Here is a 27,897-nt window from a genome sequence, read left to right on the forward strand (position 1 = left end):
GTTTTTTTATTATTATTATTACTCTTCGTAAATAAGGATAGTTCTTTCCAGTCAAGACCAGACTTTCATATCTTTCATTAAGAGGTATCGTCTGCTGTATCTATATGCATAGTTTGATAACTTCAAAAACATGAACATTCCTGTGCTGTTATCGGTAGGTATTTGAGTTACAGCAGCTACCTGTTGAAATCCATAAACAGTACGTGGGTGTGAGATGCAGTTGTGATCTGTTTTTCACTTGAACTGGTACTGGTAAACTTCCATCGAGGTTAACGCCCTAATTAACACACCTGTGAAAATGCTAATAGCTTGCAGCTGCCCGACGAGGAAAAGAGCAAACTTATAATGTTGCGCTTCAGAAGGTACACAAGAAAAAAGTAACCATGTATTTGAAAATATGAAAACGAATCCTTATTTATTTAAACAGAAACAGGTTTTTTATTAAGAAAAAAACACCGGATTACTGTGTAAAAAAAAAAAACCCCGTAATACAACACAGGCACTATATTGTACTTATTTGTTTTCATTTTGGTACCGATTGCGCCTGTAAATTAAAGAAAATGAATTATAATTCACAGTATATACAACTATTTCACTATCATTATGAATATTAATATCGTAGTTGAACCAAGTGGAAGTGCGGTTTCTTGCAAGGCAATTACAGTGTTGTGTATAATTAAAGTGTATATATATATATATATATATATATATATATATATATATATATATATATATATATCAAACTGTAGTCATGCAGAATTATTTAAATGATCAAGGTTACATTTTTGGAAAACAAAACAGAAATGTCATCTTCATAAGTGAAGCATCTCCTGCCGATTATGAATCAACTTGTTGTAACATTCCTAGACGGTGAAATTGAGAAAAGCAAACATCCTGCTAAGTACTGCATTGATTGGGAAACACTGGAAAAACTCATGTTGCACATCTGACTGGAAAGCGATCACTTTAGGGAAAGCGAGCGGCGGAGAAAGCAGAAACTACACGTAATTTTGGTAAGTGTAGTTCATACTGTAAACTGGTATATATCTGCTCAGCTGGATTTGCTATTTCGTCAGAAACTCTAAAAATAACGCATTACCGTAAAATCTAAGTACATTCATTAGATTTTGTTGTGTGCTGAATTGAGTGTGGTGGTCGCTTAGACGACTGTCTTCCTGGGCGTTCTTAAAGTTGCATTTTACAGCCTTTGCTGGTGAAACTTTTTTTGTATCATTATAAAACTGTAACTGTATGGGTCGGCACTAATAGAATGTAGACATTGATGTAAAAACTAATTAGTAATACTAGTGATTAGTAACCGTGTACGGGTAACCAGTCTAGACTCTCTGAATGAGTAAGAATGAATAGAACTCTTTGCGCCATTCCAACATACTGTACTGTAGGATTTGGTTTAATTGACACCTATGCTTTAATAAGAACATAAGACAGTTTACAAACGAGAGGAGGCCATTCAGCCCATCTTGCTCTGGTTGTTAGCAGCTTATTGATCCCAGAATCTCATCAAGCAGCTTCTTGAAGGATCCCAGGGTGTCAGCTTCAACAACATTACATTACTGGGGAGTTGGTTCCAGACCCTCACAATTCTCTGTGTAAAAAAGTGCCTCCTATTTTCTGTTCTGAATGCCCTTTTATCTAATCTTCATTTGTGACCCCTGGTCCTTGTTTATTTTTTCAGGTCAAAAAAGTCCCCTGGGTCGACATTGTCTATACCTTTTAGGATTTTGAATGTTTGAATCAGATCACCGCGTAGTCTTCTTTGTTCAAGACTGAATAGATTCAATTCTTTTAGCCTGTCTTCAAATGACATGCCTTTTAAACCTGGGATAATTCTGGTTGCTCTTCTTTGCACTCTTTCTAGAGCAGCAATATCCTTTATGTATCGAGGTGACCAGAACTGAACACAATATTCTAGGTGAGGTCTTACTAATGCATTGTAGAGTTTTAACATTACTTCCCTTGATTTAAATTCAACACTTCTCACAATATATCCGAGCATCTTGTTAGCCTTTTTTATAGCTTCCCCACATTGCCTAGATGAAGACATTTCTGAGTCAACATAAACTCCTAGGTCTTTTTCATAGTTCCCTTCTTCAATTTCACTATCTCCCATATGATATTTAAAATGCACAGCTGCATGTATTTTTTTTAGAGCATTTTACAGCACTGGGTAACCACTGTGGATTGCATCTAGGGGAGATGCCTAAAAATGAGTGGCTGATGCAACCCAGGTGGAGTCACTGTAATATTCTCTAAACAATCCAGCTGTGGCTTATCCTGGTCAGGCACAGGCACAGGCACAGGCACAGGCTGAGCAGTTCAAGCCTAAAGTAAAATATCTGAAACATTTGTCTACTAGACTTGGTGGGGGTCTTTCCAATTGACCTGAACAGTGGCAGATCCAAATACAGCAACTTAAGCAAATAAATATCCCCACAGTACAGCACGGAATGGATCGAACTGCTATACAACAGGAGTGTTATTTTCACCCCTGTGATGTAATATTGCAAAAAATAGTGTGTTTGCCTTTTAAAGCAGAGCCCAGCCAGGTTGTCAGTTAGCACCACCTTCTAATTTCCTTTTGCAAGCCCCATGCAGTAGCACTGTCATGAGCTAACCACAAACGCATCAGCGTGTCGTTCTTCACAGTGCAGCCACAGCCATTCGCTGCATTAGTGGTAATGTTCTCATGCTTTTGCTGTGTTTTTTTTGTCGGCTTACAGAGTGGAAAGGGGCTGCAGTTCAATAAACTCACTTCTGACTGCAGGAACGAGAGGAGAGAGAAGACATGAGTGAAACTTCATCCAGGAAGACCAGAACTGAGACCAAATTTGCAGAGGTACAGTAAGATCTCATCTCCTGTAGTTAATTTATTTTTAAAGGTCTGTTGCTTGAGCACTGTACTCATTGTCTTCAAAAGATCAGTCTTTTATACCTGGTAACAATACCCCCTGCAATACTCCCTGTACATTGTTGTGGTCGATACAACTTCCTTTGTACTTGTGTTCTTGTGTCTATAGATCAAAATATCAAGTAGGTATAGCATGTGTTTTTACTGTTTCTTTGTGCTTTCTTTACATAATATCAGTGCCATAAACTAAATGTGTTGTGCCGCTGATTAGAATCGGTGGAGATGTTCTTAATAAATTGTGTTTGGTAAAATTCCCTCCTACGTTACTCTCTGTACACTGACCTGATCAATGCAACTTATTCAGCAATCGCTTTTATCGTCTTTGTTATTGTGTGATTAATGCCGTCCTCTGCAACCGTCACCTTCCCCCAATCACAAGTTGCTTCTAACTGCGATTTTTAGTAGTTGAGCCATTTAATGAAAAAGCGCAATGTGTTCCATTGGATAAGTCCTCAAAAATGTTGGGCTTGCCATTGTTCTTGTTGGTGTAACAAACATACCTTTTTCATGGAATAGCCCAGTTGTGTTTCTGAGAGGTTTGACATTTCATAAAGACTTGTGGCACAGAGGTGTTTGCCAAATGCAGTTGGGATAAAGATGGTCCCCATAGGTGGTCACCCACATTCCCCTTTCAGATGATCAATATCTAGCCTTCTACCTATTTTTATCAAGCAGCACATTACTTTGCAAACTGGCGATTCTAAACCATAACAGCATATTGAGCTTATTCATTAATTTTATAATTACAATTGGATGTCTTTCTGTAGTTTTATACACCTTGCGTACGTTATGAGTAATGGTGATAAGAGCGTGGATACACGATGGATCCAAGTGGGTGACACAAAAACAATTAATAAGTGACAGAAGACATAACTGTGCATGATAAAAAAGAATGCATGATTAACTATTTACTTATGTTGATAGATTAACGGGTTCCACGTTGCCATTGCTTGGCCAAGCCATTATTGTGACGTGGCTGCTGTGACCTAGCCATTGAATTCTGAAAAATGAATATGCTATCGAACACCCATACACATAGTTTAAAGTAAAATCGGCTTGTTTAGCGACCTAAAAAAACAATTTGAATTTTCCATGCACCGCTTTGACAGGAATTTAACCTTTTCTATAGGCTTATCCATATCAGGAACATCTCAAGTGGGTAGAACAGAAACTGGAGGGCCAGTCAGGCCAATCCACAGTGACACTGTTGCCATTCTCGAGGGGATGCCAAGCCACAGTTCCAGGGATCATTGTGTCTGTCACACTAGTGGTTTTAGAAACTCTCTAGCTGTGATGACACTTGGTATGGACACTCAGTTAGCATTCAAAAGCCTCACTCACTCCACTCCCCATTCTGTTCCTGGCACACCCAGATAAAATATTGCAAAAACACTTGTGACTTGTGGCAAATGACTAGTTTGGTTACCCACTTAGACCCATCAGGTTTCTTTTCTGTGTACTTTTATTCCAAAAAAAAATAAAAAAAATTGAATAAGCATACAAATAAATAAATTAACTTTGATATTGGTTTGATCAACCTATATTTTACGGTACCAGGAAATCCATCAGCCCCATCCATAGTGCTCTACAAAAAAAAAATCCAGCTCTAACTTACCCCAGCTGGGTATAGGCTGATCAGACTCGGATAGAACAAAAGCTTTGTATTAGGAAACTGAAGAAGAGATGGAAATAAAGTCCCCTAATCCCGTCGAGCTCGATAAAGAAAAGCCTGTCTGATATAAATACTAGCCCGATGAAAACTCTGCTGAGACAGGTTATGTATAGGAAGTGAGGTTTTTGTGGTCTGGCCTGTGTGCAGGCACACTGCTGGACTTGTGCAGTAGCAGTGCTAGCCTGACTCTTGTGCTCTCCCCTGTCTCCCTGCGTAGTATGTGGGCTCCTGTGTGGTGGAGGAATGCTGTCTGGATGAGAAGACCTGGCTGGTATATGAGCTGCTGCGATCCCTCAAGGTAATTCAAATCCCCTGCTGTATGGCACACTATAGAGTGAAATATCTGAAGAACCACGTGTCTAGCTTTATCAAATTGAGTGTATCTGCTCTGTCACAATTACATTTCACATATCTATTCGAAGGACATTATTTAGCATAGCTCTGATTTACTATTTTTCACATAACTGAGCACAACAGACTACATTAAAACACAAAGCAGATGTGTAATCTGAAAACGATGAAACTATCGCATGGGTAAAGGCCTTTTGATAAATAGGACCACGGCACAGCACTGATTTATCACTGTTATACTACAGTTTGTCTGAAAGTCATTGTAGTCCACTGAAAGCTCGAGCGTTCCTGTGAAGCGTTGTAAGCAGTGGTTTTAGTACAGGTGTGGTTATTAGTGTCATCTTTTCAGTTATTCAGTTGTAACAGAACTGCTGACCTCCATAGAAAACAATAGGAGAGCAGTGTCACACTTGTGTTCTGTGTATAATATTACCTTCCAGAAATTTTGCACAGACGAAGCCAAGACCTTGACCTTTTCTTGGTAATGTTTTGAGATTTTTATTTTTGGGGTTTTAGCTCTAAGGTCAAAGGTCAAAAACTTAAAGGTGTAACTTCCTTTTGTTTTCTTTCAAATGTATTTTTGTGGATTTGCCATGTGATTTTCAATGGCAATGACATAGCCTATATAAATCGGAGATGGTAGGCTGTAACCTGTTGGGTGTCATGTTATGACCTGAGCCTGGCTTCCATTGTGCTTATGACTGCCTATTCAAACCCTGTCCTGGAATAGTCCTCTTTCACCCGAGTTGAGTCATTACCTCCAATGCTTACTAACACTTCCAGAAAAGAATATGTTTCTAAAAAGGCAAGGCTGATATTCTGAAGCGAGGTGGGGAAAGATATTAGCGTCGCTCTGTGATGCTCATAGGTGAAGCATTGTTCACTGAAGCCTGTGCAACACTGATATACTTCCCCTACTCACGTCAGAAAATCAGAAGCAATTCTTGCTGAAATAGTTAGTAAGAGTGGCAGCCAATGATCCAAGCAGAAACCTCAATAGCCCTACAGAAAACATATATATTAGTGTAGATTGTATCCTTTTGATGGACTTTATATAATATGATATTAGGATGTCTAAAATGAGTGCTTCTCAGGGTTTGTGAAACCAGACACTAGTGATAATAATATAGCAGCCATTCAGTTCAGTGTCTTCTCCCCCAGGACTGCAGCAGACGGAGGGCCGTCACCCTGAAATTCTCCACCAAGGGAGTGAAGGTATACGATGCAGACGGAGTGGTAAGAGTCCAGCGGTTCATTTAGGTACCGTAGAGATTGTCTACAAGTAAACTGTAAATTTGTGCTTGTGAATGAATAGGAAGAGTTCCGGAAGGAGGAGCAGTAAGTAAGAGTCTTGAGGCATTGACTTCTTCCTAGTTTCTTATGTTTGACCTGATCACTGCCATACGGTTAGTCTTTCGTTTTAAGTATGAATGAGAGAATTGTCAGGATATTCACGCGTCTTGATTTTGAAACAGAAGAAACCAGAAAGTTTGTTTTAGATTAGATCTACTGCTTCAGTTTTTTAATCTAAATACACATTAGTCCCGAAGTTTCCATCTCTTATGTTCTTATGTATCAGTGATTGAAGTGTGCTCGCTGGCTGTGGCCTCTCTGCTCCTCTGGTACAGACTCTGCTGATGGCTCACTCCATGAGGAGGATTCTATTCTCCACCTGCCGCCCCTCGGACTCCCAGTTCGCCTTCGTTGCTCACAACCCGGGCTGCTCCCCAGACGAACTGTACTGCCATCTCTTTGTGGGCAGCCAGCCCTGCGAGGTACTGCGTGCTGCCAGCTGTTTAAACCCTGTCTTTATTCATGGGCACGTATTCCTAAAACTTGCTAAATGCACCACCAAGACTGATGTCCCTTTTTGTTGTTGAAACCTCTCCTGAATTGACTGTGCTCATTGAAACAGTATACAGTCTACAATTACGCTCAACTTCATCTTGCTATGGTATAGGGTTAACATTCAAATTGAATTGAAAACCCTCTCATTTCTTGTAGATTATTTGAGAAAGTTTCCACTAAAAGTTCTGACCTGGGTTTTGTCCAATCACAGACCTGGTTTTTGTTCTGACCTGGTTTCTATCCAATCACAGGTGCAGATTTTGTTCTGACCTGGTTTCTGTCCAATCACCAGCCTAGGTTTTGATTGAACTTGATTTCTGTCCAATTGCAGGCCCGGGTGTTGAACCTGCTCCTCTGCCGAGCCTTCCAGCTGGCCTACCTGGAGAAGCACCCGGAGCAGGCAGAGAGTGAGGAGACAGCGTCCTGTCTGGAGGACCTTCCAGAGAGCACCCCTCCCCTGCCCTCCCTCATCGCTGACGGGGTCCCCCTCAGTGTCAGCGCCCTGGTGTCCTTCCGCAGGGCCCCCTTTCAGGGAGAGCTCATACCTGATAAAATGGTGAGACGCTGGCACCCCGGGACACCTGCCAAAGAGCCTTCTAGCTTCACACAACCCTCCTCCAATGGAGCTACTTATTAAACCTGAGGAGCTGTAGGGTACTTTAACTATTGATTGCTTTAAGTCGGATGCAAATGTCTCTTTTTCTGGAGGGATATGGACCTCATTTCGCAATGCTAATATTTTTCACCACCGCACTTTCCACTATCTATTTTTTTTTGCTGAAAGATATCAAAGGCAATTGTTGCTTCTGCATGAATACACAGTTTAAGCTATGATATTTACAGATTTGTGTAATGTAATTTCTTATTCTTAATCATTCTCAGGCAGATAAGAAGCTGAGTGTTCCTGCTGTGAATCCTGCCTGCTCCCCGACGCTGGTCCGCAAGAAAGCGATCCGGAACAAAGTCCTCCGCTCGGGGGCGTACCGCTCCTTCACCTGCGACTCGCAGACACACCGCTCCATCCAGGAAAAGTGTAAGGATCACAAAGCTTTAACGGCACACATAACATCTCTTAAAAGCAGACTGAAAAAATCTATGTGGCAAAGCTTTGAGAATAGAGTCTTTCAGCAACATTTGCATGTTTTAGCAGCTAATTCCGATTGAATTGTAAAGACAGGTCATACTTAAGTCTTGTGACAACCGATATAGAGCTGTGATCTATTTCAGTGTCTTTGTTTCTGATCAGCTGCATCAAGCACTGTGACGTACCGTTTTATTTTTTTGTGTCATGGTTTTTGTTTCAATGCTTGCTTGTTTTGTAAGAAATCTTGTGAGGCTTTTAACTTCTAAACTCCATGTTGAATGGATCTGAAAATGTGTATTCTGTGGGAGAACAAAACAGACGCAGATTATTATTATTATTATTTATTTCTTGGCAGACGCCCTTATCCAGGGCGACTTACAATTGTTACAAGATATCACATTGTTTTTACATACAATTACCCATTTATACAGTTTTTTTTTTTTTACTGGAGCAATGTAGGTAAAGTACCTTGCTCAAGGGTACAGCAGCAGTGTCCCCCACTGGGGATTGAACCCACGACCCTCCAGTCAAGAGTCCAGAGCCCTAACAACTACTCCACACTGCTGCCCATAGGCAGATATTTAAACATACTCTCCTGTCCCCGTCTCCCCAAAAACTGTTTCGGTAATCTGCATTAAACAATCTAGAGTGCAGACAGGCTAGAAGCCAAGTTATCCAATGAAATGGCAAAGCCTAGAAGACTTCTTGCACACTTACCAGGTTTCATGATGTTTCAATGAAGAACCTTTTCTTCGAACATGTGACTGATTTTAATTAAAGCATTTTAGGCACTCTTCAAAAACATGCACAGAAAAGTTCAGGGACCAAGGCATTGCATTGTATTAAAATGCTTTCCGTACCTCTAATAAGCTTTGATGTGCTGAAGATGACCTGTTCACCTGCTCCAGTAATATTGTATTTGCCCCCCTCACTCACATCACTCTGCCTGTGCTTCCAGTGAACCGGGGGTGGAGGAGTTTGGATTTTCAGGTGGGAAAATCCTTCTCCCTGTCAGAAACCCAGGACATCCTCACAGAAGCTGTGTGGTCCTTTTCAGGGATTCACAGGTCAGTGACCCTGATGTAATGTATCTGTTATTCCTCTCTGGCCCTATTGCTTAGCGATGAAACTGACGAAATACAAAAGAGATTGCACGGTTTAATCCACGCCTGCCTGAGTGACATTATTATTATTATTATTATTATTATTATTATTATTATTATTATTGCTAGTAATAACAATGATAATTGTATCTATTTTAATTTTATACATACAGTGTTCCCTCTCTTGCTGTGACTAACTTACTATTATTGATAGTATAATTTACTATTATATTATATTATAACTTTTTTTATTCCAATTTAATTTATTTATTTATTTATTTATTTATTTTTAATTGTTCTAGTTTTTCAAACCAGTTTTTTTTTTCCTTAGTTTTTCAACTTGTATAACTAAAACCAAATTCGTATCTCTTTTTTAAAATTTGTTTTATAAAATTCTGTATGGGACTCTTTTTAATTGAATGGTTTAATTGTTCTTTTTTTATGTGTGTGAAGCGCTTTGGGATCCTGAAGCGTTATAGAAATGTGAATTGTTTTTGTATTAGATATGTATACCTCTGCCCCCGCACCCGCCCCCACACTCTCTTCAAACCTGCTTGTCACTATTACTGTACATCACTCTGCAAGAGAGAGCAAAGCATAACTCAAAACGGTGTTGTCTTTGTTCAAAATTGTGTTTTTGTTTTTGATATAGAACAGGAAATGCTTACAGGGTAGATATTTTCAGCATGGGCTCCTACGGTAACCCCCCACAAAGTCCTTCTGGCTGCCACTGTAGAGAAAGCAGCTAGAGTCTGAAACAGACAATCCCCTTTTAATTACACACTCTGCACAGGATCTCAGGGTGTGAAAATAACATGAATCGTCTGCTTGTAACGTTCGATCCTCAACTGTAATCTTGCTGTTGCTTAACTAAGTGCAGTTTAACAGTGAAACCGAGAAGTGCGATACTTACGACTTACAAACCTTTGCAGAACGTACAGTTTAAATTGAAGCCCGATGCTCCAGTACTCTTGTCTATGAATTCACACTTGATAGAGCTGATGTACTTTATTTAAAAACTCTCCAAAAGTTTATTTTTATTTTTAAATAACCCCCAAGCCTTATAGAATCAGTTGAGAATGGTTTAATAAATTCAAAGTCAATGTAGATGGCTAGATAAAGTACCTGCTGCTTCCTGGTAGCTGATCACCCAGCTCAGGATACCAGGATACAGCAATCTTTATATGAAATAATTGGATATCTATAATATATGTTAAAAAAAATGGCCAGAAGCAAAATGTGTTAATTTTATAGGGTGGTGCAAAACTTTTGGCCATAGCCATAAAACTGCACAAAAACTGAATATTTGATTGTTCTGACTGAGCTCATCTGCACATTAGCAGCCAGATGAAGGTCATAGATGTTGATTGAGCAAATTCAAGCTGCTGTTTCATCAATTATTTCACTTGGAATGGTAAATTAGCCAACATCAATGACTCTCACCTCTAGAGAGAACCAAAATATTCTCATCGCAATAAAAGGGGGAACGGTATATATTTTTAACGGAGCTAAGCGCAGGTAAGCAACGGATTTTGTGTGTAAACAACCCTGTGCTTGTGTTGCAGGGACAGCAGCTCTTCACTGCTCCGCAAAGACATCCTGGGAGCATTCCTGCTGTGGCAGAACCCCAACTCTTCCAAGTCCTGGTCCCTGTCTGTCCGCACCCCCTTCGGCCTGCAGGGATACCAGATCGACAGGAACCCGAATGGGAACTACATCCTGAAGGTAAAGGGCATACAGGGCGAGGGTTATAGCCTGGAGTGATTTTCTGTCTTGAAAATCAGCAGCTCCAGTATGAATTTAATAAGTGTACAGTATCAACGATTTAAACAGATATCGTATTATTGGTTTTATGCTGTTTACATATTTTTATTTAAAGAATTGATTCGAGTCAGGCATTACCAAAGGAAGGTAAACAAGCTCTCATTTAGCTAAAGATGCGTTTCCCAAAAGTTTTAGCAGGCATAGGATACCCTTCAGCGTGTCTTTTTTTTGATAAATTTCTTCTCTTTTTCTATCTCAGCACCTCCAAAACGAATTCAATAGCATAGAAGCCTTAATCGACCACTTCACAGAGGTCAAGGGGGAGCTGCTGTGTTCCCTAAATTCTGCCCGCCTAAACCACTGCTACGAGGGGGAGGACTGCGTGCGAGGCCCAGGCTCCAGCCTACACCAGGCCACAGGTAAACATGCAGTGGATTCCGAACACGCAGAAGAGCCTCTGAGCCTGAGGCAGCATTAAATATTGCGAACCTTGCGATACAGACCTGACATTTAACAAGGCATGGAGGCTGGAGACCTGAGAAACCTGGGGGAACTAGATATCATAGTGATATCTGCTTGCCTCTCAATATAGAGCATTTTAAACAGTGCTTATGGTGTCTCCTTCCTGGATTGACATTGGACAAGCACTGGAAAGATTGTTCTTGTTTCTGTAATCTAGGTTGGGGGTGGTTTCCCATGACCATAGATGATTTCTACCAGGGGCTTCTTCCAGCTTGTTTCAAAGCTGGTTCATTAACCACTGAGCTGTCCAGCTCTGGGCTTCTCAGACGCCACTGCCTAGTACAGTATGGGACTCTTGCTGGAAGAAGTGGGAATCTGTGTGGAACACAGCCCTGGTCATGACTGGCAGCTGGTGAGATTCAACGTAGAGCACCATTGGTCTGAAGCATCTACACCATTGTGGAGTCTATTTTAATGAGCTAAGCCAGGGGTCTCCAACCCTGGTCCGGGACAGCCCCTATCCTGCAGGTTTTATAGATGTCTTTACATCATCAGTGGCTAAAGATCTGGAACACCTTTAATCTTGACTAATTAAGCAAATAATGGGTTCAATTAAGTAAGCGAGAGCTCGGTTGAAATGAAAACCAGCAGCCCCACTAGCTCTCCAGGACCAGGGTTGGAGAGCCCTGATCCAAGCAAAAAGCAATCCTCCTGGTGATTACTCCCAGGCCTGATTCAGTGGCCCACTTTAATAACATTACTACATACCATAAATAAGAGGTCCCTGAAAAAGCAGGTTTTAGTCTGGCAGTATTTAGATCTGCCACTGTTCACATAATTAAACTAGACCTGTGTGTCTCTTGTCTACGTGCAAGGACACTATAGCACTAACTGTGGTGAATGGTGGATAGCACTACTGTTGAGCTTTTGTGGCACTTTTATGAAAGGAACGTAAATGTCTAAAAAATTCAAATATATTCGCTGATATCTATGTTACAATTATTTGTTTTATGACTTTTGTAATTGTTAATAAAGTTGTTTTTGTAGTTTTTTTTTTACTTCCAGTTTTATTTGTTTCTGTCCTCATCAGTTTATTTATTATAGTCTGTCAGAATACCACTGTCTGCACCTCCCTAGGAGTTGTTTACTGTTTCTGCCCTACTAAAATGATGGCGTTACATTATTAGTGCTTTAACATGTATCCCATTTGGCCACCAGAGGGCACTTTAGCTAAGTTTATGTAATATACTGAACAAAAAAAGGTTTGCACTGGTGGTTATTAGATGCAGTAACTTAAATAAAGTTGAATGTATCAACCACAGATGTTGATATAAGTGAAGGGCATTCAAATCCAAAGTTTTCACAAGTTCAGTCAATAATGATTATGGCCCCCTTCTGCACATAAGCAATGCAACGCAACTGCAATAGAAAATGTGCTTCAAGCAGCTGGAAGCATGCCCAGGGCACAGAAGCAATCATCTATTGGGAAAGATCTCTTTCTGAGTGTTTGTGTGTGTGTGTGTGTGTGTGTGTGTGTGTGTGTCTATATAATGTGTGTATGTATTTGTTTTTTTAGTAGACCTGTACCATACCTTGTGATTTGTCAGGGAGTATGTTGGGACAGCTGTACATTTCCAAACCCGTGAAAGTGGGGCAGTATTACTGCAAGAAATCCATAACAGAAGCAGGTACTGGCACCAAAATCATGTCTGTATATTGCCAGTGGAAGACAAAGCTTGAGGTGTTGACGCAGATGAGGTTATTTAATGTGGAATAATCTAATTATTAGAATAAAATGATCTTCAAATCTATGGAAGCCCTAAAGGGACATGGTGTGAATTATAAAAAGGTGGTTAGTGTCTGTGAGCACGAGTTAGTGGTTAATACTTGAAAGAAATTGTGTTAGACGCTTTTGATTTTCTCTTCTTTTGTAATGTATTTCTCAGTCTTTGCAATAGAGCCCGGGAGGGGACATGAGAGAAAATAATATTGTATTGCACATGCCGCTTTAAACAGAACATCCAATAAGATACACATTTTTTTTTGCATGGTGACATTTTAAACCAAATCAACGATGTAGTGTAGCGCATAGTGTAAATAATTTAGAGGTCCCTAACAGTTTTAGTGACGTATTTGCTGAAGTTTGTGGTTGCCTGGCAACAGGGAACGCCACGGGAGGAGGGCCCAAACCTTCCGGAGTGAGATTGAGCGGCCGGGTTTGTTTATTTGGGCACAGGTAAACAAACACAACTGGGTTGCAATTTATTTGGGGGATTAGTTGCGAACACTGGGATTAATATTATCTATACGGAGAGAGGCGGAGCGGGCGCTGTTCTCGTAGGTGTGTGGTTTGGAGGGGGGCGAAATCATTCAAACAATTATTTTTGGGAGTGACGCATGCATTTTGCAAGTCGTGTATTCTTGAAAATCTTAGTCATTGGTTCTGAAAATATATGATATCGAGAGGGCGCGTTTAGGGTGGGAATGGGTACCACTGCAATGTGTTAATTTTTTGCAGTTAATTGTACTGTTCAATTTAATAACAATCCGAACACCTAATTAAGTTAACTTACTAACTCCACCAGAATCTATACATATTTAAATAGATCTCAGTGTATGTCTGTCTGTCTGTATATCTATATGCGCTTTCAAAGTCATTAAAGTATTGCTGTAGTCATCAACATTTAATTGCTATATGAAAAATAATAATAAAAAAAAAAACTAATGTTTTGGTTTTTTTTTGCCAATTTAGCTAACTGATAAGGAAATCTACAAAAAAATCTTAGACGTTTTAAAAGACCGTCTTTATAATGATTCTTCAGTTTCTTGTTTTATTTTTAATGAAAGTTCTATCGAGTTGAAACCCCATGTTGTGCGCAGGTTAGACCTTTAGATACATTCGGCATTCGTGTGCTTCGGGGCTACACAGCGGGGTAATAATGGCGTCCGAGTCGGTAAAGGTAGTGGTCCGATGTCGACCCATGAACGAAAGGGAGAGGGCTCTGAACTGCAAAGCGGCGGTGACTATGGAGAGCGCCCGATGCCAGTGCTTCATCCAGAAGCCGGGAGCCACGAATGAGCCACCCAAACAGTTCACATTCGACGGGACCTACTACACTAATCAGACCACGGAACAGATGTACAACGAGATCGCGTATCTGCTGGTGGAGGTGAGCCATCATTGTTTATATCTGTCTGTCTATCTATCTATATTTCTTGTATATCATATGTTATTATACATTTGGGAACCATATGTGCTGACTGTTACCCACAGCCATCACTACAGAGGAAATGGTTATCCCCATGTAACAGCCCCCCATGACGATGTTTGATAGTGGATCCTTAGCTAAAGGAGATGCTGCACATTGCACACGGCTTTACTTTGAAGTAAAACGGCATATATTATGTTATACTGTACATTTTTTAAATATTTTCCATAATTTTCCACTCTGACTGGTCCTCAGCGTATAAGACTGAAGTGCAATTCCTGGCTACATACATTTTGAGGTCTATTTTTCCAAGGTATATTTCTTGAGGTGGGGACCCTAACATACTGTGCAATGCTGCATTGTAACTCACCAGTTGATTAATTTGAAGCAAAACCGCTTCGATTTCATTTTGCAGGGTGTAACGGAAGGCTACAATGGGACGATTTTTGCATACGGACAGACGGGCAGCGGGAAATCCTTTACCATGCAGGGGATCACGGACCCCCCTGCCCAGAGGGGAGTCATCCCCCGAGCCTTCGAGCACATCTTTGAGAGCATTCAGGTATAGCACCACAGGGAGTGATCTTAAAAACTGAGGCTGTTCTGACTTCAGCATCCTCAACAAGCATGGCCTTGGAGAGCTTCCAGTCTTAACTGATACAGTGGAGCCAAAGGGTTTGCGTACATGGTTGGAATAAATGGAATGCCAGCATAATTGATGATGGGTTCATCAACAACAAAAATATGTATATTGAGATATCTCGACAACACATCCATTAGATTCAGTGAAGACTGTTTCAGTATTACCGGTATCTACAATTCCATTGTTTGGCCCAAATGTCTTTTTAGTGCAGAAATCATCTCTGTGTTTCTTTGCTGTAAATGCCAATTGTGTTTAAATGGTAGGACTTGGTGCCCATCATTTGCCAAGGAGCAGTCTGCACATGTGAGGTTAGTTCGCAAGGTGACCTACTTTTTCATGGCACTTAAATGTGATCTACATCCTTTGCAGGAGACATGTTTGTATTGTAGTGTGGTGCTAATCTTTATTCCTGCTCTCGTATTGTCTACAGTGTGCAGAGAATACAAAGTTCCTTGTGAGAGCCTCATACCTTGAAATCTACAATGAGGAAATCCGAGACCTTCTCGGGAACGACACTAAACAGAAGCTGGAGGTGAGAACTCGGCTTGGAGCAGCTCCTGAGGTCTGATGAGCTTACAACTAGCAGGGTCTTCAGTTGATCTAAATGGTGGTGGATCTTAGTAACGCCACCATTCTAATAATTAAAGCTACTCCCTGGAGTGTTATGTGTGACAGAAAGAAATAGATATAAAGATATTGAGTGACTCAGCATTCTGAATAGAACCTGGAAGTGAGTTCCAAACTGCAGAAGCTTGAGAACTAAATGCCCTCACACCAGAACTTATCCAGTTCCTGATGTTAACTAGAGACTGTTATTGGAAGTACAAGCTGGTTTGTAAGGAACAGGTAAATTCATGCTAATAGGAAAGACCAAAACCATGTATTTAAAATCAATACAATATTTCACTGGAAGCTGGTAGTGACCTTAAAACATGAAAAATGTGAGGGGTACACTTGGTATGTGTAATCCTTCTGGCTGCATCATTTTGAACGTGCTTCATCCTGTTCAGTAAAACATCTGGAAGGCCAGCAAGGAAGGAATTAAAATACTCTGAAGAAGCTCACTCGCTGAGGTGTTCGTTTTCATGAAAGACTGATTAGATTGAATGATTTCAGTCATGACCACTGTATTAAAATCTGTTGTTTATATCTGTTGAATACACCCCTCTGTCTTCTGTCTGCGCATCCAGATGCCGTTCAGATACAAGATTGTAAAGCTTGTTCTGCTATTAATTGTTATTTCTGGAGCTATACAAAGCAGAATGTTATTATAATGTACTGTAAATAACTGTATTGAAGAGGAATGTGGGTTCCTTTTGAAGTCTCTGTGAGATCCTCTTTTTGCTTTTATAAATGAAAGAGAACAAAGGGAATGCGTCTGTGTTATTTATAATTGATAGTCTTTTTTGTAGTTAAGTTTTTTTTTTTTATAAAACATGCTCATGCCAAGTTGTGAACCCTTTGTGGCATATCCTCGTTATGCCTGGTTTCCACAGCAACCTCCAAGATTATAATGAGAGCCTGAAGCTGTTGCCTTGGAGACAAGACAGCACAGACACAGTAATAGGTGACTGTGACTTGCTGTGGTGTCATTTTAAGTGGAGGAGTATTATTACCACATTCTGACTGTTTGAATTGCTGGGTTACCTCATTACACAGCAACCTCAGCCCATTTGACCTATACGAAAAACTGTTTCTATGTCCTTTGCTCTTATTATCCCACATAGGGCTAGCTTTTACTGCTTACTTCACCATTAAAACATAGGACACTTCAAAAAGGGGGGAGCTTGTTTTTGCAATGATATTTTTGTTATTTTTGTGCGAGTAAAACTCCTTTAGCACTAAATAACTTCACAGAAAGACTACCCCGAGGGAAACACATTAAATAGTTTAAGTATAATGAAAAATAAGTACAAATGGATATATATATATACACACACACACACACACACACACACACACACACACATAATCAAATATTCGGGGAATTCAGTTTTAAATCTCCAAATATGTTTTTGTCATGCTTGTCACAGTAACTATAATTAAACTATAAAGAGTTGGGGATGCTGAATTTGTTATAACAGTCTAAGACAGTTACATTTTGGAATTTTTTTTTCTTCTTTTTCTCTGACTGCTTAAAATAACCTTTATTATTCATATAAAGAGGGTACACCATGAACGTTCATCGAGTATTGTCGTTATTCCACAAAGGCAGAATAATCAAAATGGCCATCCGCATGGGTAAAATAACACCAGCACTGTGAACGTTCATAGCATCTTCTGTAAAATAACAAGTACAATGGAAAAGCAAGTATGTTTAACCCTAAACTGAAGCTGAATTCAGAGAATTACTTTACTTAGATCAAGCTCCTGCTTAAGAATGCTGGCATAACGTGCAACCGTGCCGTTCGCCTGGTCACTTTGACCTTTGATTTGAATTAGTGCAAGGTCATGTGGATTTACTTATGTGTGTCTAGATACCCGCTGTTCCCCTTTAGAAGAACTGTTACTGTATGTGTTTTGAAAGGTGCTCTACAGCCTTATATATAGAATATATATATATATATATATATATATATATATATATATATATATATATATATGCTGTGTGCTTATTTCACTATATAACCCTATGAAATGTTTTCATAGGTACAAGCCTTGGCTCTTGCTGTATTGTGATAGCGGCTGACAGTGTGTCTGTGTCCACAGCTGAAGGAGCACCCGGAGCGGGGGGTGTACGTGAAGGAGCTGTCCCTGCACACAGTGCACAGTGTGGTGGAGTGCGAGCGCATCATGGAGCAGGGCTGGAAGAACCGCTCTGTGGGATACACCCTGATGAACAAGGACTCGTCTCGCTCCCACTCCATCTTCACCATCCACCTGGAGATCTCCACCGTCGGTAAGGAGCCTGGGGGATTGAACTACTACTCCACACTTTCATTTTACTACTGCTTTGTAACTGCATACGCCAAACAGATAAACACAGTCAAACCTGCTTTTAACAGCTGCTTAAGCTACTGACTACAAATACAGCCATTAGTTAAAGGATAGTTAGCTATGGCAGGTTCAAATTCCATAAACCATATGAGTAGGGATGTTAAACATTTAGAATCGTGCCTTGACGTTTAACCGTGTAAAAGATAAGCATATCAAATATAGAGGTTATTCATTCAGTATTTATTCAGGGATTTCCTACATTCCCGATGCTTAAAAAGTTGAACGGAACTGAATATCCCTACATCAGATATAGATAGATGGAGGACATTTGGAGTTTAGGAACCTGAACTAACCAGTTTATTAATTTACAGCTGTACCAGCCTTTAGAGGGAAAACAAATCTCTACCCTTATTTACACAATCCAGGATTTTTTTGGTTTGTTAAATCAGCAAAATTAGTCCATGGATTTTATAGTAGGAAAAAAAAAAAAACTTGCTGGTTGAACACCCTTCCTTTCACTAAAAATAGTATCCAGTACAAGCCTCCTATAAAAGCCTCCGTCTCCTCTAGACCAGTCCGGTGAGGGCCACCTCCGGGCAGGAAAGCTGAACCTGGTGGACCTGGCTGGCAGTGAGCGGCAGTCCAAGACAGGAGCCACAGGGGAGCGTCTGAGAGAGGCCACTAAGATCAACCTGTCCCTGTCTGCCCTGGGCAACGTCATCTCAGCGCTGGTGGACGGGCGCTCCCGACACATCCCCTACAGAGACTCCAAACTCACCCGGATGCTGCAGGACTCGCTGGGGGGCAACACTCGCACCCTGATGGTGGCCTGCCTGTCACCCGCCGACAACAACTATGAAGAGAGCCTGAGCACCCTGCGCTACGCCAACCGAGCCAAGAGCATCCAGAACCGGCCCCGGATCAACGAGGACCCCAAAGACGCCCTGCTGCGAGAGTACCAGGAGGAGATCAAGCAGCTCCGCGCCCTGCTGACCGGGCAGATCGGGGACACCAGCCTCTCCAGTGAGTGCAGGGCCACTCCGCTCATCTGAAGGGTGGCAGTGGTTCAGTTTAGTAATGTGTGGAAAGTACTGATCTTAATCAGCACTATACTAAAAATGGCTAGTCATGTGTCTACTAAAAAATAGAGACAGATGTAAATTTACTTTCCATACATTTATGATTTTGTTTCTACAGCTGCTGTCAGCATGCATTTCATTGTGAGAGCATGGTTCAGATTATAGGTAAAATCAAAAAAGCTGAGTTTGGATTTGCGAGAGTCAACTGTACTACTCTGCTTATAAATCAAAAAATATTTGACATATTTTTAGACAGAAATTCAGTTAAGGGACTTGCATTAAAATGATCCCAGTAGAGGTTTATGGATCTGCTGCTTTTTAGATCAGTTGAATAGATTACGTATCAAACCTCTTACTAACCGCTTCAGGCGCACGTGGATCATGCATTATATAGGTAGCGTGAATAGGGCAGCAGATATACCTTGCTGATATATGTATGTCATCCCATTGTTGTCTTATCTTACAGTTGGTAATCATTTAAAGACCTGCATAGAGAGGTATTACTGTTTGAATTGCTTTATTACTCAGATTGCTGATTAACAGTCCTGCTCCAGTTTAAAATCGTGATTAGCAAAACAAAGAAAAACAAACCTTGCACTTCACGCTATTCTTGAACTCTGAACCAGAAGGTTCGATACACACTTGAGGTTCCTTGGTAGCTTCCCATCTGAGTGCTGTGCTGGCTCATCCTGCTTAGCTTCTGAGATAAGGTTGCAGAGACTGGCATGAAGGCACTGGTGGGTTTATACATTTCAAAATGTTAAACGTTAGGAACAATCTTTGACCCCCTCCCCCGTCCTGTGTCCCTCCTCTTCTGCTTATAGCCCTGCTGGCCAGCAAGCTCTCGGGAGCGCCCCCTGCAGTGCAGCCCAAGCCTCCACCCAGCCCAGGTGTGGATATTGAGGCAGAGAAAGCGAAGATACGGCAGGTAAGAGGACCCTGCGAGAGCTGCATTAGAGTGTCACTGCAAATGCAACATAAACCTGCCTGTGAAGGTAAGCAGGAGGAGGGGTATGGTTTATTTTTATTTATGTAATGGGGGAAAAAAAAAAAACTTTGGACAGAAATCCTGCATTTATTTATATTTTTAAAAGATGATGTTATAATTATAAAGTGCATTAATACAGTTGCCTATTTTGTTCTTATAATCGACCCCTTTTTAATGGTGCATGCTATTAATGCAGACGCGAGCTGACCTCACTGTTACATTCAGAATAACCCCAAGCACCTCTGTGTAAATAAATTGATCCCCTGTTCTGGGGAGCATCGCTCTGTCAGGATCCTTTGAAACCGTCTCGCGGCCCCCCAGTGGTCTCCGGACCCTAGTTTGGGAACCGCTGCCCTAAGTTACTTAATTGAACTAATTTAACCTCTATCAGTTAATTGTGTAATGACACCTATCAAACCTGCATGCTTACAGGCTATAAAAAATGATCCAACATTAAGGAAACCTACGCTGTGCAGTGCCTCGGTAGTTATTACCATACAGTATAAAAATATTAAAAATAGAAACACAATGATTCACAATCCTGGCTCAGAGTGATAGTACTAAGAGGGTGTCCCCATTAACATCCATTATATTTAGGCCAGGACATTTCAGTGTGGTTTAAGTGGGTTTGCCTGTCTGTGTACATGTGTGAATATTTGATGGGTTTCCTGGAGAAAACTTGATAACCCACAGTTTTCTTTCCATAACCTGCCCTTGCTTCCTGTTACCGAATCAAATAGAACTTTCTGAAAACTGAAATGTTCACACGTTTTTCCACCAATTTTTTTTAACCCTTTCATTCCTGAATTATTTTTGTCGACATTAAGTTATAGAATTCAAGAAGGAAGTCCTTTATTGAACTTGAACAGGACAACATATTTTTTTAAACACATACTTGTACGCCTTGGACTGGGATCTAGGAGTCCCGTGAGGTTCCAGCGTGATTTCTGTTAAAATAAGGCAGGACCTTGAGGTCCTGCAAGGACTGAAAGACTAGAAAATATTTTTTGATGGAAGCAGAATGAGGTGAATCTGGATCCAACGAGACCCCTTTCTTTAACAGCATGTGTGTGCATGTGCGTGTGCGTTCCCCAGGAGTACGAGGAGAAACTGGCACGGGTGCAGGCAGACTATACCGCTGAGAAGCAGTGCAAAGTGAAGTTGCAGGAGGACATCACCGCTCTACAGAGCACCTTTGAGAGCAAGCTGGCCAGGCTGGAGGAGAAACGCACTCAACGCACTGGTAAAACCCTGCACCCTGCTTTCAGCAAGGTGGTGATCATTACCAGCCATTCATTAACATGACATTATTGCTAAGTACCATCCAACTATTTGGAAGACAAAGCTCCAGCAGACTCTGATTTGGGTATGGTATCCTGAATGGGGCATTGATACCCATATTGCATACATGCCATGCAGTGATCAAGTCTACCAAGACTGTGCAGGAAATATTAAAAATGGAAAAAGTATATATTTAACTTTTATTGTTATTTCTCAATCATAACTTTATGATTTAAAATAGATTTGTTCTAATGCCTTCATTGGTGTTGATGCTGATGAGTTTGCTATAAAGACACACATGTTTTAGACTAAAGGCTTACTGTTTTGAAAGGGCATTGGAATAATGTATGTTTGAATACAGTGTGAATTTGTTTGATTTGTGTTTCTAGCGGCTGCCCCTGTGACTGCGGAAGGGAGCTCTGAAGAAGACCTGCCCCGCCCAGGCACTGCTGTCCCCCTGGAGGTCACAGCAGCAGAGCAGTCTTTAGCAAAGGTAAAGAGAGGCTGCATTCACACGCACATCAAACGGCTTGCTACCCAGTATCATTGCTAGACCAAAGCTTTGTATTTTTTAAGGATGAAAAAAAGGCTGAAGTTTTTTATGTGCATGTATTACGTTACTATGTATAATAACATTCATATTGTATTTGAGGCTTTTGTGAAGAGTCTAAACATGATTGCTTCTGAATATTAAAATGTTTTCAATGCATCGATTTATTACCTTATGGGTTGCTGATTGCAGCTCTAGTCTTCTAGTTTTGCTGCTTGTGCCTAACCGCAGACTGTGTGGTCTCTACCTGTTTGTGTTCTGAAGCCGCAGTCAAACCAGCCCCAGATAGCCAAGCACATTGGCAGTGTGCAGAGAGAGAGTGTGGAGGAAGCGGGGGCGGCGACAAAGAAAGAAGAGGAGGAGGAGGGGGAGGGGGCCACATCACCAGCCCCCCTGGACCCCAAGCAGGTCCTGGAAAGGTGTGTTACAACATTCATTTTTAATTCTCTACTCAGTAGATTCCATGTGCTTAGCTAACAAGTAAAGTTTGGCCGTCGGGTGGTTAGAAATGGTGGTGACAGCAGTAAGTAAATTACCTTTATGTATAACCTGCTGACCCACAATACTGTATGTCTGTCCTATCATATTAAAGTGTGCACTGGAAATTATAGGGCACTACCATTGGTGGTCAGGGTCCTGTGATGTCTACCCTGTTGCTGAGCGCATTGCTGGATCTTAATTCTGATTCATTCAACAGATGTATGGAACTTAAAACATAACACAGGAGGTCTTGATAAGATCAAATAAAAGTTATTTCCTAAGAAGAGGTAATGGGCTCAATTAAACGACATGGCTGGAACAAAGATCTGGGCAGGAAGGGCTAGTTGCCCATCCCTCACCTGAAACTTCAGTAAGACTTCCACAGAAGACCACACTTCAGTTACGGGTCTTTTCAGTGGCCGGATGAGTGGGTAGGTGTTGTGGAAGGTGATGGTAACGGAGCCCCTTGTCTCCCCTGGTAGGCTGCAGCAGCTGGAGCAGGAGGTAGTGGGCGGGGAGCAGGCCCGCAACGAGAAGCTCCGGGAGCGGCACAAGCAGAGACAGAGCCTGGCGGACCAGCGCAAGAAGCAGCTGGTGGAGGCGCTGGCAGCGACCAGCGAGGAGAGCGACAGCATGCTGCTCAACGTCTACGACTCCATCCAGGAAGAGGTGCACGCCAAGAGCAAACTGCTGGAGGACATGCACACGAAGGTAGGGAGCTCCCTCTGTTCTTACTGGAGGAGAGGCAGCAGGAGTAGCACGAGTTGGTCTTGTATCCAGCAAACTACATAAGAGAACATACAATTGAAACCTTGATTTAAGGCCACCTCGCAATTATGGGCACTTTTTTTGTAGTCCAGATTTGCTCTAATTGACATCCGTACAAAGCCTCCTTCAATATATTAAGTCCACCATTTGCAGTCCAAGGCAAATTAAACTGGCCCCAATAATGAGGTTTCACTGTATAGAGTCAGTAATTTAGACCTCCTGAAATTGGATTTATTACAGCGTTTCCAACTCATTTATATAAAACCCTGGGAAAAAAAGCAGCACCAGGCCTTAGATCAGTCACATCAAAAGGAAACTGTGCTTGTTAAAAAAAAACAAAAAACACCGATTTGAAAGGGCTGTTGAAGGGGTTATGTTTATTCTCTGCCTTCTCCCACTGTACGAAGCCTTGGTGTACTTCTGGATAGTAACCTCTCCTTTGATGCCCAAATCTGCTCTGTAGTCGAATTCTACCACCTCCGAAACATCTCAAAGGTCCGTCCCTACCTTTCCCACCCGGATGCAGAGATACTCTGTCATGCATTCATCTCCTCTCGACTCGACTACTGTAACTCTCTCTATGGTGGTCTTCCATCACGCGCCATAAACCGATTGCAGCTGGTTCAAAATGCCGCTGCTAGGATCCTTACCAGATGTAAAAAAAACATGATTGATTGTTAAGTCTTATATCTCACCTGTTTAATTAGGATGTTTGAATCTGTTTAATGCTTACATTTAAAGAAGCTTTAACATTTGATATCCAATCAAAAAAAGCCATCCTGAGGAGCATTCCATTAGCGTACTATTAATATTTAATGATTCACTACAACATTAAAGAGCAAGTAGCGGGGTTCCGGCAAATATAGCGTTCTACGTCCCCACGTGTTGCTACAGCTGTTTAAATAACCTACCTGTCATTTTTCCTTTCATTGTTAACATCCTGACAACCAATTGACAATGTGGGCAATAATCCTTACACTAGCAGTGCACTAGAGCGAACATTTTGAAAAGAGCTTTGAAACAGACTTTAAAGTTATAAGTGTAAAATGTCGTATGGATGTTAACAATGGGGGGGGGGGGGGGGGGGGGGGGGGGGAGGATGTGTAATGCTTACTCTTTAACATGGATAAGACTGCTGGTTGGTTTCATAGATTAGCACTATTCCTGGACTACCACATATTACTTTAGGTAAAATAATCTAAGATGAGTCCTAATTGGGGTCTGTGAAACCAGCCGTACATGTGTACAACATTTATGTGTAAATGGAAAATACTTTGAATAAACAGCCTTGCATGTACACATCCTGTGTCTAAACCCTAAAGCTGATCTCTGTATTAACACCTCTGCGTATGTAGTTGAGGGCTGCAGAGATTGAGATTGCAGACCTGCAGTCAGAGTTTGAGTTTGAGAGAATCGATTACCTGGCTACAATCCGGAGGCTGGAGCGGGAGGGCCAGCTAACACAGCAGATCCTGGAGCGTGTGCAGCCGCTCGTCCGTCGAGACTGTAACTACAGCAACGTGGACCGCGTCCAACGCGAGGCCGTCTGGGATGAGGACAGCGCCACCTGGAGGCTCCCAGAGGCAGTGGTGCTAAAAACATCCCTGCCTGCAGGTAGCTGCTATGCTAATGCAACTAGAAGCGAATATTTTACTTTGTATACATATCCGTAGTATGTAAGGATTAAGTGACACATTTATTAACACCAATTGATCGCTATAATTTAGCCATCACTTGATTCTGAACACCTGCCTTTTCTTTTTCCATTCTTCCAGCGGTTCCAACTCCAGCTCAGGGCAGTCTGGGAAAGCAGTCAGGACGCAGAAACTCTTCGGCAGAGAACGGAGAATTCCTGCTGGTGTGTATTCAGGCTAACTCATTGACATTACAGCAACACATCACATTGATCAGCTATAGCAAAAAAAAAAAAAACTGTGTTTATGGACTCAAGTGCAATTTGAAGACAAAGCAGAATGTTACATTATACAGGTGTGGTATAGAGTAGGTGCAATATTAATAAAAAGTAAAATGTGGTCAAATAAAACAATTCAAAAAAGGCAATTGGAACTATTTAGTGTGGTGTCTGATCCTGGCAGGAAGAAGATCGCTACAAGCAGCTGTTGAACCGCAGAGACAGTGAGAGCATTGCCAGCAACTATTTCAGATCCAAGAGAGCCTCCCAGATCCTTAACTCTGACCCCATGAAGAGCCTGGGTGAGAACTACGTGCGGGGGTATTCAGGGTTATTATCTGGACTTGAAAATAAATAAGACTGTACAGTATGTTTTCAAAAGATATTGTATTGTTTTTATTTTCACTATGCTGTATATTTGTAGTTGGAGATCTTGGGTTTGTTTTTGTACCTACTGCATAAAAGTTATATATACTTGAATGTTGTCTTGAGCCAGTTTTTGTTTTGCGTTGATCTGACAGTGAGAGGAAATTTCCTCTGTAGATATTTTCTTATAGATATTTGAGCTGATCCTATTAAATGTATAACACACACACACAAAAAACTAAAAAACTACCTGGACCAGCATCGCTATTCACACGTTGCTGATGTTTGTTTTGTGCAATTGCTACAGATTTGACCTGTTTTTTATTCTTTTTTGTTTAATAACTTGCTGCTATTCTTTCACTCTCTGCAGCTGTCCACCCTGTCCCCCTCGGTAACGGGACGTCCCACCTCAGCCCCGGTGCCATCTCTCCCACACAGAGCCTGGATGTGCCCCAGCCTCGCCCCTACCGCCTGGAGTCCCTGGAGCTGCTTCCGGCTGCTACCAAGACCAAGCGCAAGAAAAGCAAAACCAACCCTAACTTCGATGGGCCCTGAACCACCGTGGGGACTCTAACCAGCCAAACGAAACAGGCCAAGAAAAATCAACAGAAAATTACACCAGAGCTCATTCTCCACCAAACACTGGATGCTTTTTAAATGGCAAATTTTACCATGTGCAATCCGGCTGAGTTTTATACAGCTGCATGATTGCGTCTCTGCTGTAATTCATGCATGTTTGACAAGAACCAGTTGTTTTCAGAAATTCAATCCTCGCAATTCCAAAGAACAAACTGCTACTATAGAAGGAGGTGACACATCTGCATGGCTATCGGCTGAACTGTTAAACTGCTGCTTAATGAGCCTTGGAAAGACTACCTATGGGTAAAGCAGGAACTGTTTGTCAGATCTCTGCAAGACCAACATTTAAAACAAAATAAAATAAAATCAATGCTTTAGTTTACAGAAAACTTTCCAAGTTGAAGAGAAGTAAAGATTTCAGTTTTTGTTATATTAAAATCCCAACTTGGATATTACTGCTTATGTCTGGTGGATCTCCACGTCTTAATTCCACACTGACACACTAGAGCCTGAAAAACATGGCATGGACAACACAAGATTCTGTTGCTTTGCAGCATCTACTTTGCAGCTGTAACAATTTTCCTTGGCAAATAAAACACACACACGACACTTTTTAATGTTTGTAGTAAAGAGTTATAGATCTTAAAATGTATTTATTAAATGAAATGATATTCTAGCATGATTTGTTCTGTTGTGACAGTATGTTTTTGCTGATCTTTTCTTTCTGAAACTCACTCCACAGACCCTGCAGCTGGGAGAAGAGGTAATTATTTGTGAATAACCCCTTCAACTTCTGCTTAGGAACCTTGTGACTGACAACCAGTCTTCTGTAAATTTCACTAGAGTAGATGGGTGTATGTTCATAAATATCTTTTAAATTTTCATCTAGGAAATCTGGGCAGTTAAAATATGTTGGTGTCAAATGAATGAACTGGGTAAGTGTTGTAGCATCCATGCCTTGGAGACTGAAGCACTCTACTCAGTTAAAATAACTCACAAAATAATTAAAAGATCGACTAATGTTCAACGGTTTGTCCAGCAACTTGCTTTAGAATTTACAAGACGGGGGTAAAAGAAGGCAAGTGACTGCACTTTGAATTCTTTGTTCCTGAGTATGGTGCATGAAGGATTAAGACTTTAGGGATGTTACCTGTACATGACTTGCTGTTATTACATTCCAGTCCATGGTCTGTACCCAGCAAAGGGTTTGGAGGAACACCTACGAGAGGTATTAACCTAGCAAATCGCTGGTTAACGCCAGTTAAACTTGATATGATTACCTGGCAATGTAATTGGTGAATGGATCAGAAAGCCCCTCCCCCAGCTTCCACTGTGTATGCATGTCTGTTTTTCTACTACTTTACTGACATTTATAAAAATAAAAAAAACACACCACCAGTATAAAAACATGTTATTTTTTATATTAAAAAGTCATTTTTATAAATACAAACTTTTAAACAAACAATTATTTTGAAAAAGCACCAAATTATCCCCTCCCTGCATATTGATAACTACAAACTTTTAAACAAACAATTTACTAATGAAAAACAATACCATATAACCCCTGCCTGCCCACCCAGCGACTGCCTGCTCCAGAATCACATCCCACAATCCACCCCTTCTGGGGATGACACCACCACACAATAGTAACCAGGGACCAGTTTCACAAAGCACTTTGCAGTCTGCTTAGCAAGCAAACAGTATCTTGCCTGTCTTCTTTCAACCGCTTTCCTGGTACAAAGTGTAAAGACAGACCTGTTTTGTTACAGAAGTCAGCCAGTCTAAATGTTTAAGACAAGTGTTTCTGTAGCATTAATGTGTTTAGCAGACTGCTCCCGAGAAGGGGTTTGTGAAATGGGACCCAGCCTCATTCACAGAAGGTCCCATCTTAA

General features: G+C 41.2%; 2 protein-coding genes across 2 annotated transcripts; both read left to right on the forward strand.

Moving 5' to 3' along the window:
• The first annotated feature begins 243 nt into the window (after window positions 1–243).
• On the forward strand, window positions 244–12,271 carry LOC117425972 (SH2 domain-containing protein 5-like). The gene is made up of 11 exons (XM_058993346.1): window positions 244–362; window positions 868–1,013; window positions 2,742–2,857; window positions 4,819–4,899; window positions 6,114–6,188; window positions 6,581–6,727; window positions 7,132–7,356; window positions 7,683–7,833; window positions 8,843–8,951; window positions 10,553–10,712; window positions 11,011–12,271. The coding sequence occupies exons 3-11, from the start codon at window positions 2,807–2,809 to the stop codon at window positions 11,227–11,229; spliced, it is 1,218 nt and encodes a 405-aa protein (XP_058849329.1). The 5' UTR covers window positions 244–362; window positions 868–1,013; window positions 2,742–2,806; the 3' UTR covers window positions 11,230–12,271.
• A 1,098-nt stretch (window positions 12,272–13,369) lies between these two features.
• On the forward strand, window positions 13,370–26,687 carry LOC117425360 (kinesin-like protein KIF17). The gene is made up of 15 exons (XM_058993357.1): window positions 13,370–13,449; window positions 14,094–14,383; window positions 14,838–14,984; window positions 15,496–15,597; window positions 17,775–17,964; window positions 18,573–19,025; window positions 19,906–20,009; window positions 21,165–21,312; window positions 21,740–21,843; window positions 22,165–22,319; window positions 22,863–23,091; window positions 24,504–24,762; window positions 24,924–25,006; window positions 25,245–25,362; window positions 25,797–26,687. The coding sequence occupies exons 2-15, from the start codon at window positions 14,153–14,155 to the stop codon at window positions 25,979–25,981; spliced, it is 2,508 nt and encodes an 835-aa protein (XP_058849340.1). The 5' UTR covers window positions 13,370–13,449; window positions 14,094–14,152; the 3' UTR covers window positions 25,982–26,687.
• Window positions 26,688–27,897: the final 1,210 nt, after the last annotated feature.

This window comes from Acipenser ruthenus, chromosome 20, assembly GCF_902713425.1.
Source record: "Acipenser ruthenus chromosome 20, fAciRut3.2 maternal haplotype, whole genome shotgun sequence".
Taxonomy (NCBI): domain Eukaryota; kingdom Metazoa; phylum Chordata; class Actinopteri; order Acipenseriformes; family Acipenseridae; genus Acipenser; species Acipenser ruthenus.

Bases quoted from the DNA above. Each gene is read 5' to 3' on its own strand.
- LOC117425360 (XM_058993357.1), top strand. From the start codon at position 14,153: ATGGCGTCCGAGTCGGTAAAGGTAGTGGTCCGATGTCGACCCATGAAC. The intron at 19,026-19,905 runs GTGAGTGCAGGG...TTCTGCTTATAG, and splicing joins CGGGGACACCAGCCTCTCCA to CCCTGCTGGCCAGCAAGCTC. The intron at 25,007-25,244 runs GTGTGTATTCAG...TGATCCTGGCAG, and splicing joins AGAACGGAGAATTCCTGCTG to GAAGAAGATCGCTACAAGCA.
- LOC117425972 (XM_058993346.1), top strand. From the start codon at position 2,807: ATGAGTGAAACTTCATCCAGGAAGACCAGAACTGAGACCAAATTTGCA. The intron at 6,728-7,131 runs GTACTGCGTGCT...GTCCAATTGCAG, and splicing joins TGGGCAGCCAGCCCTGCGAG to GCCCGGGTGTTGAACCTGCT. The intron at 7,834-8,842 runs GTAAGGATCACA...CTGTGCTTCCAG, and splicing joins CCGCTCCATCCAGGAAAAGT to TGAACCGGGGGTGGAGGAGT.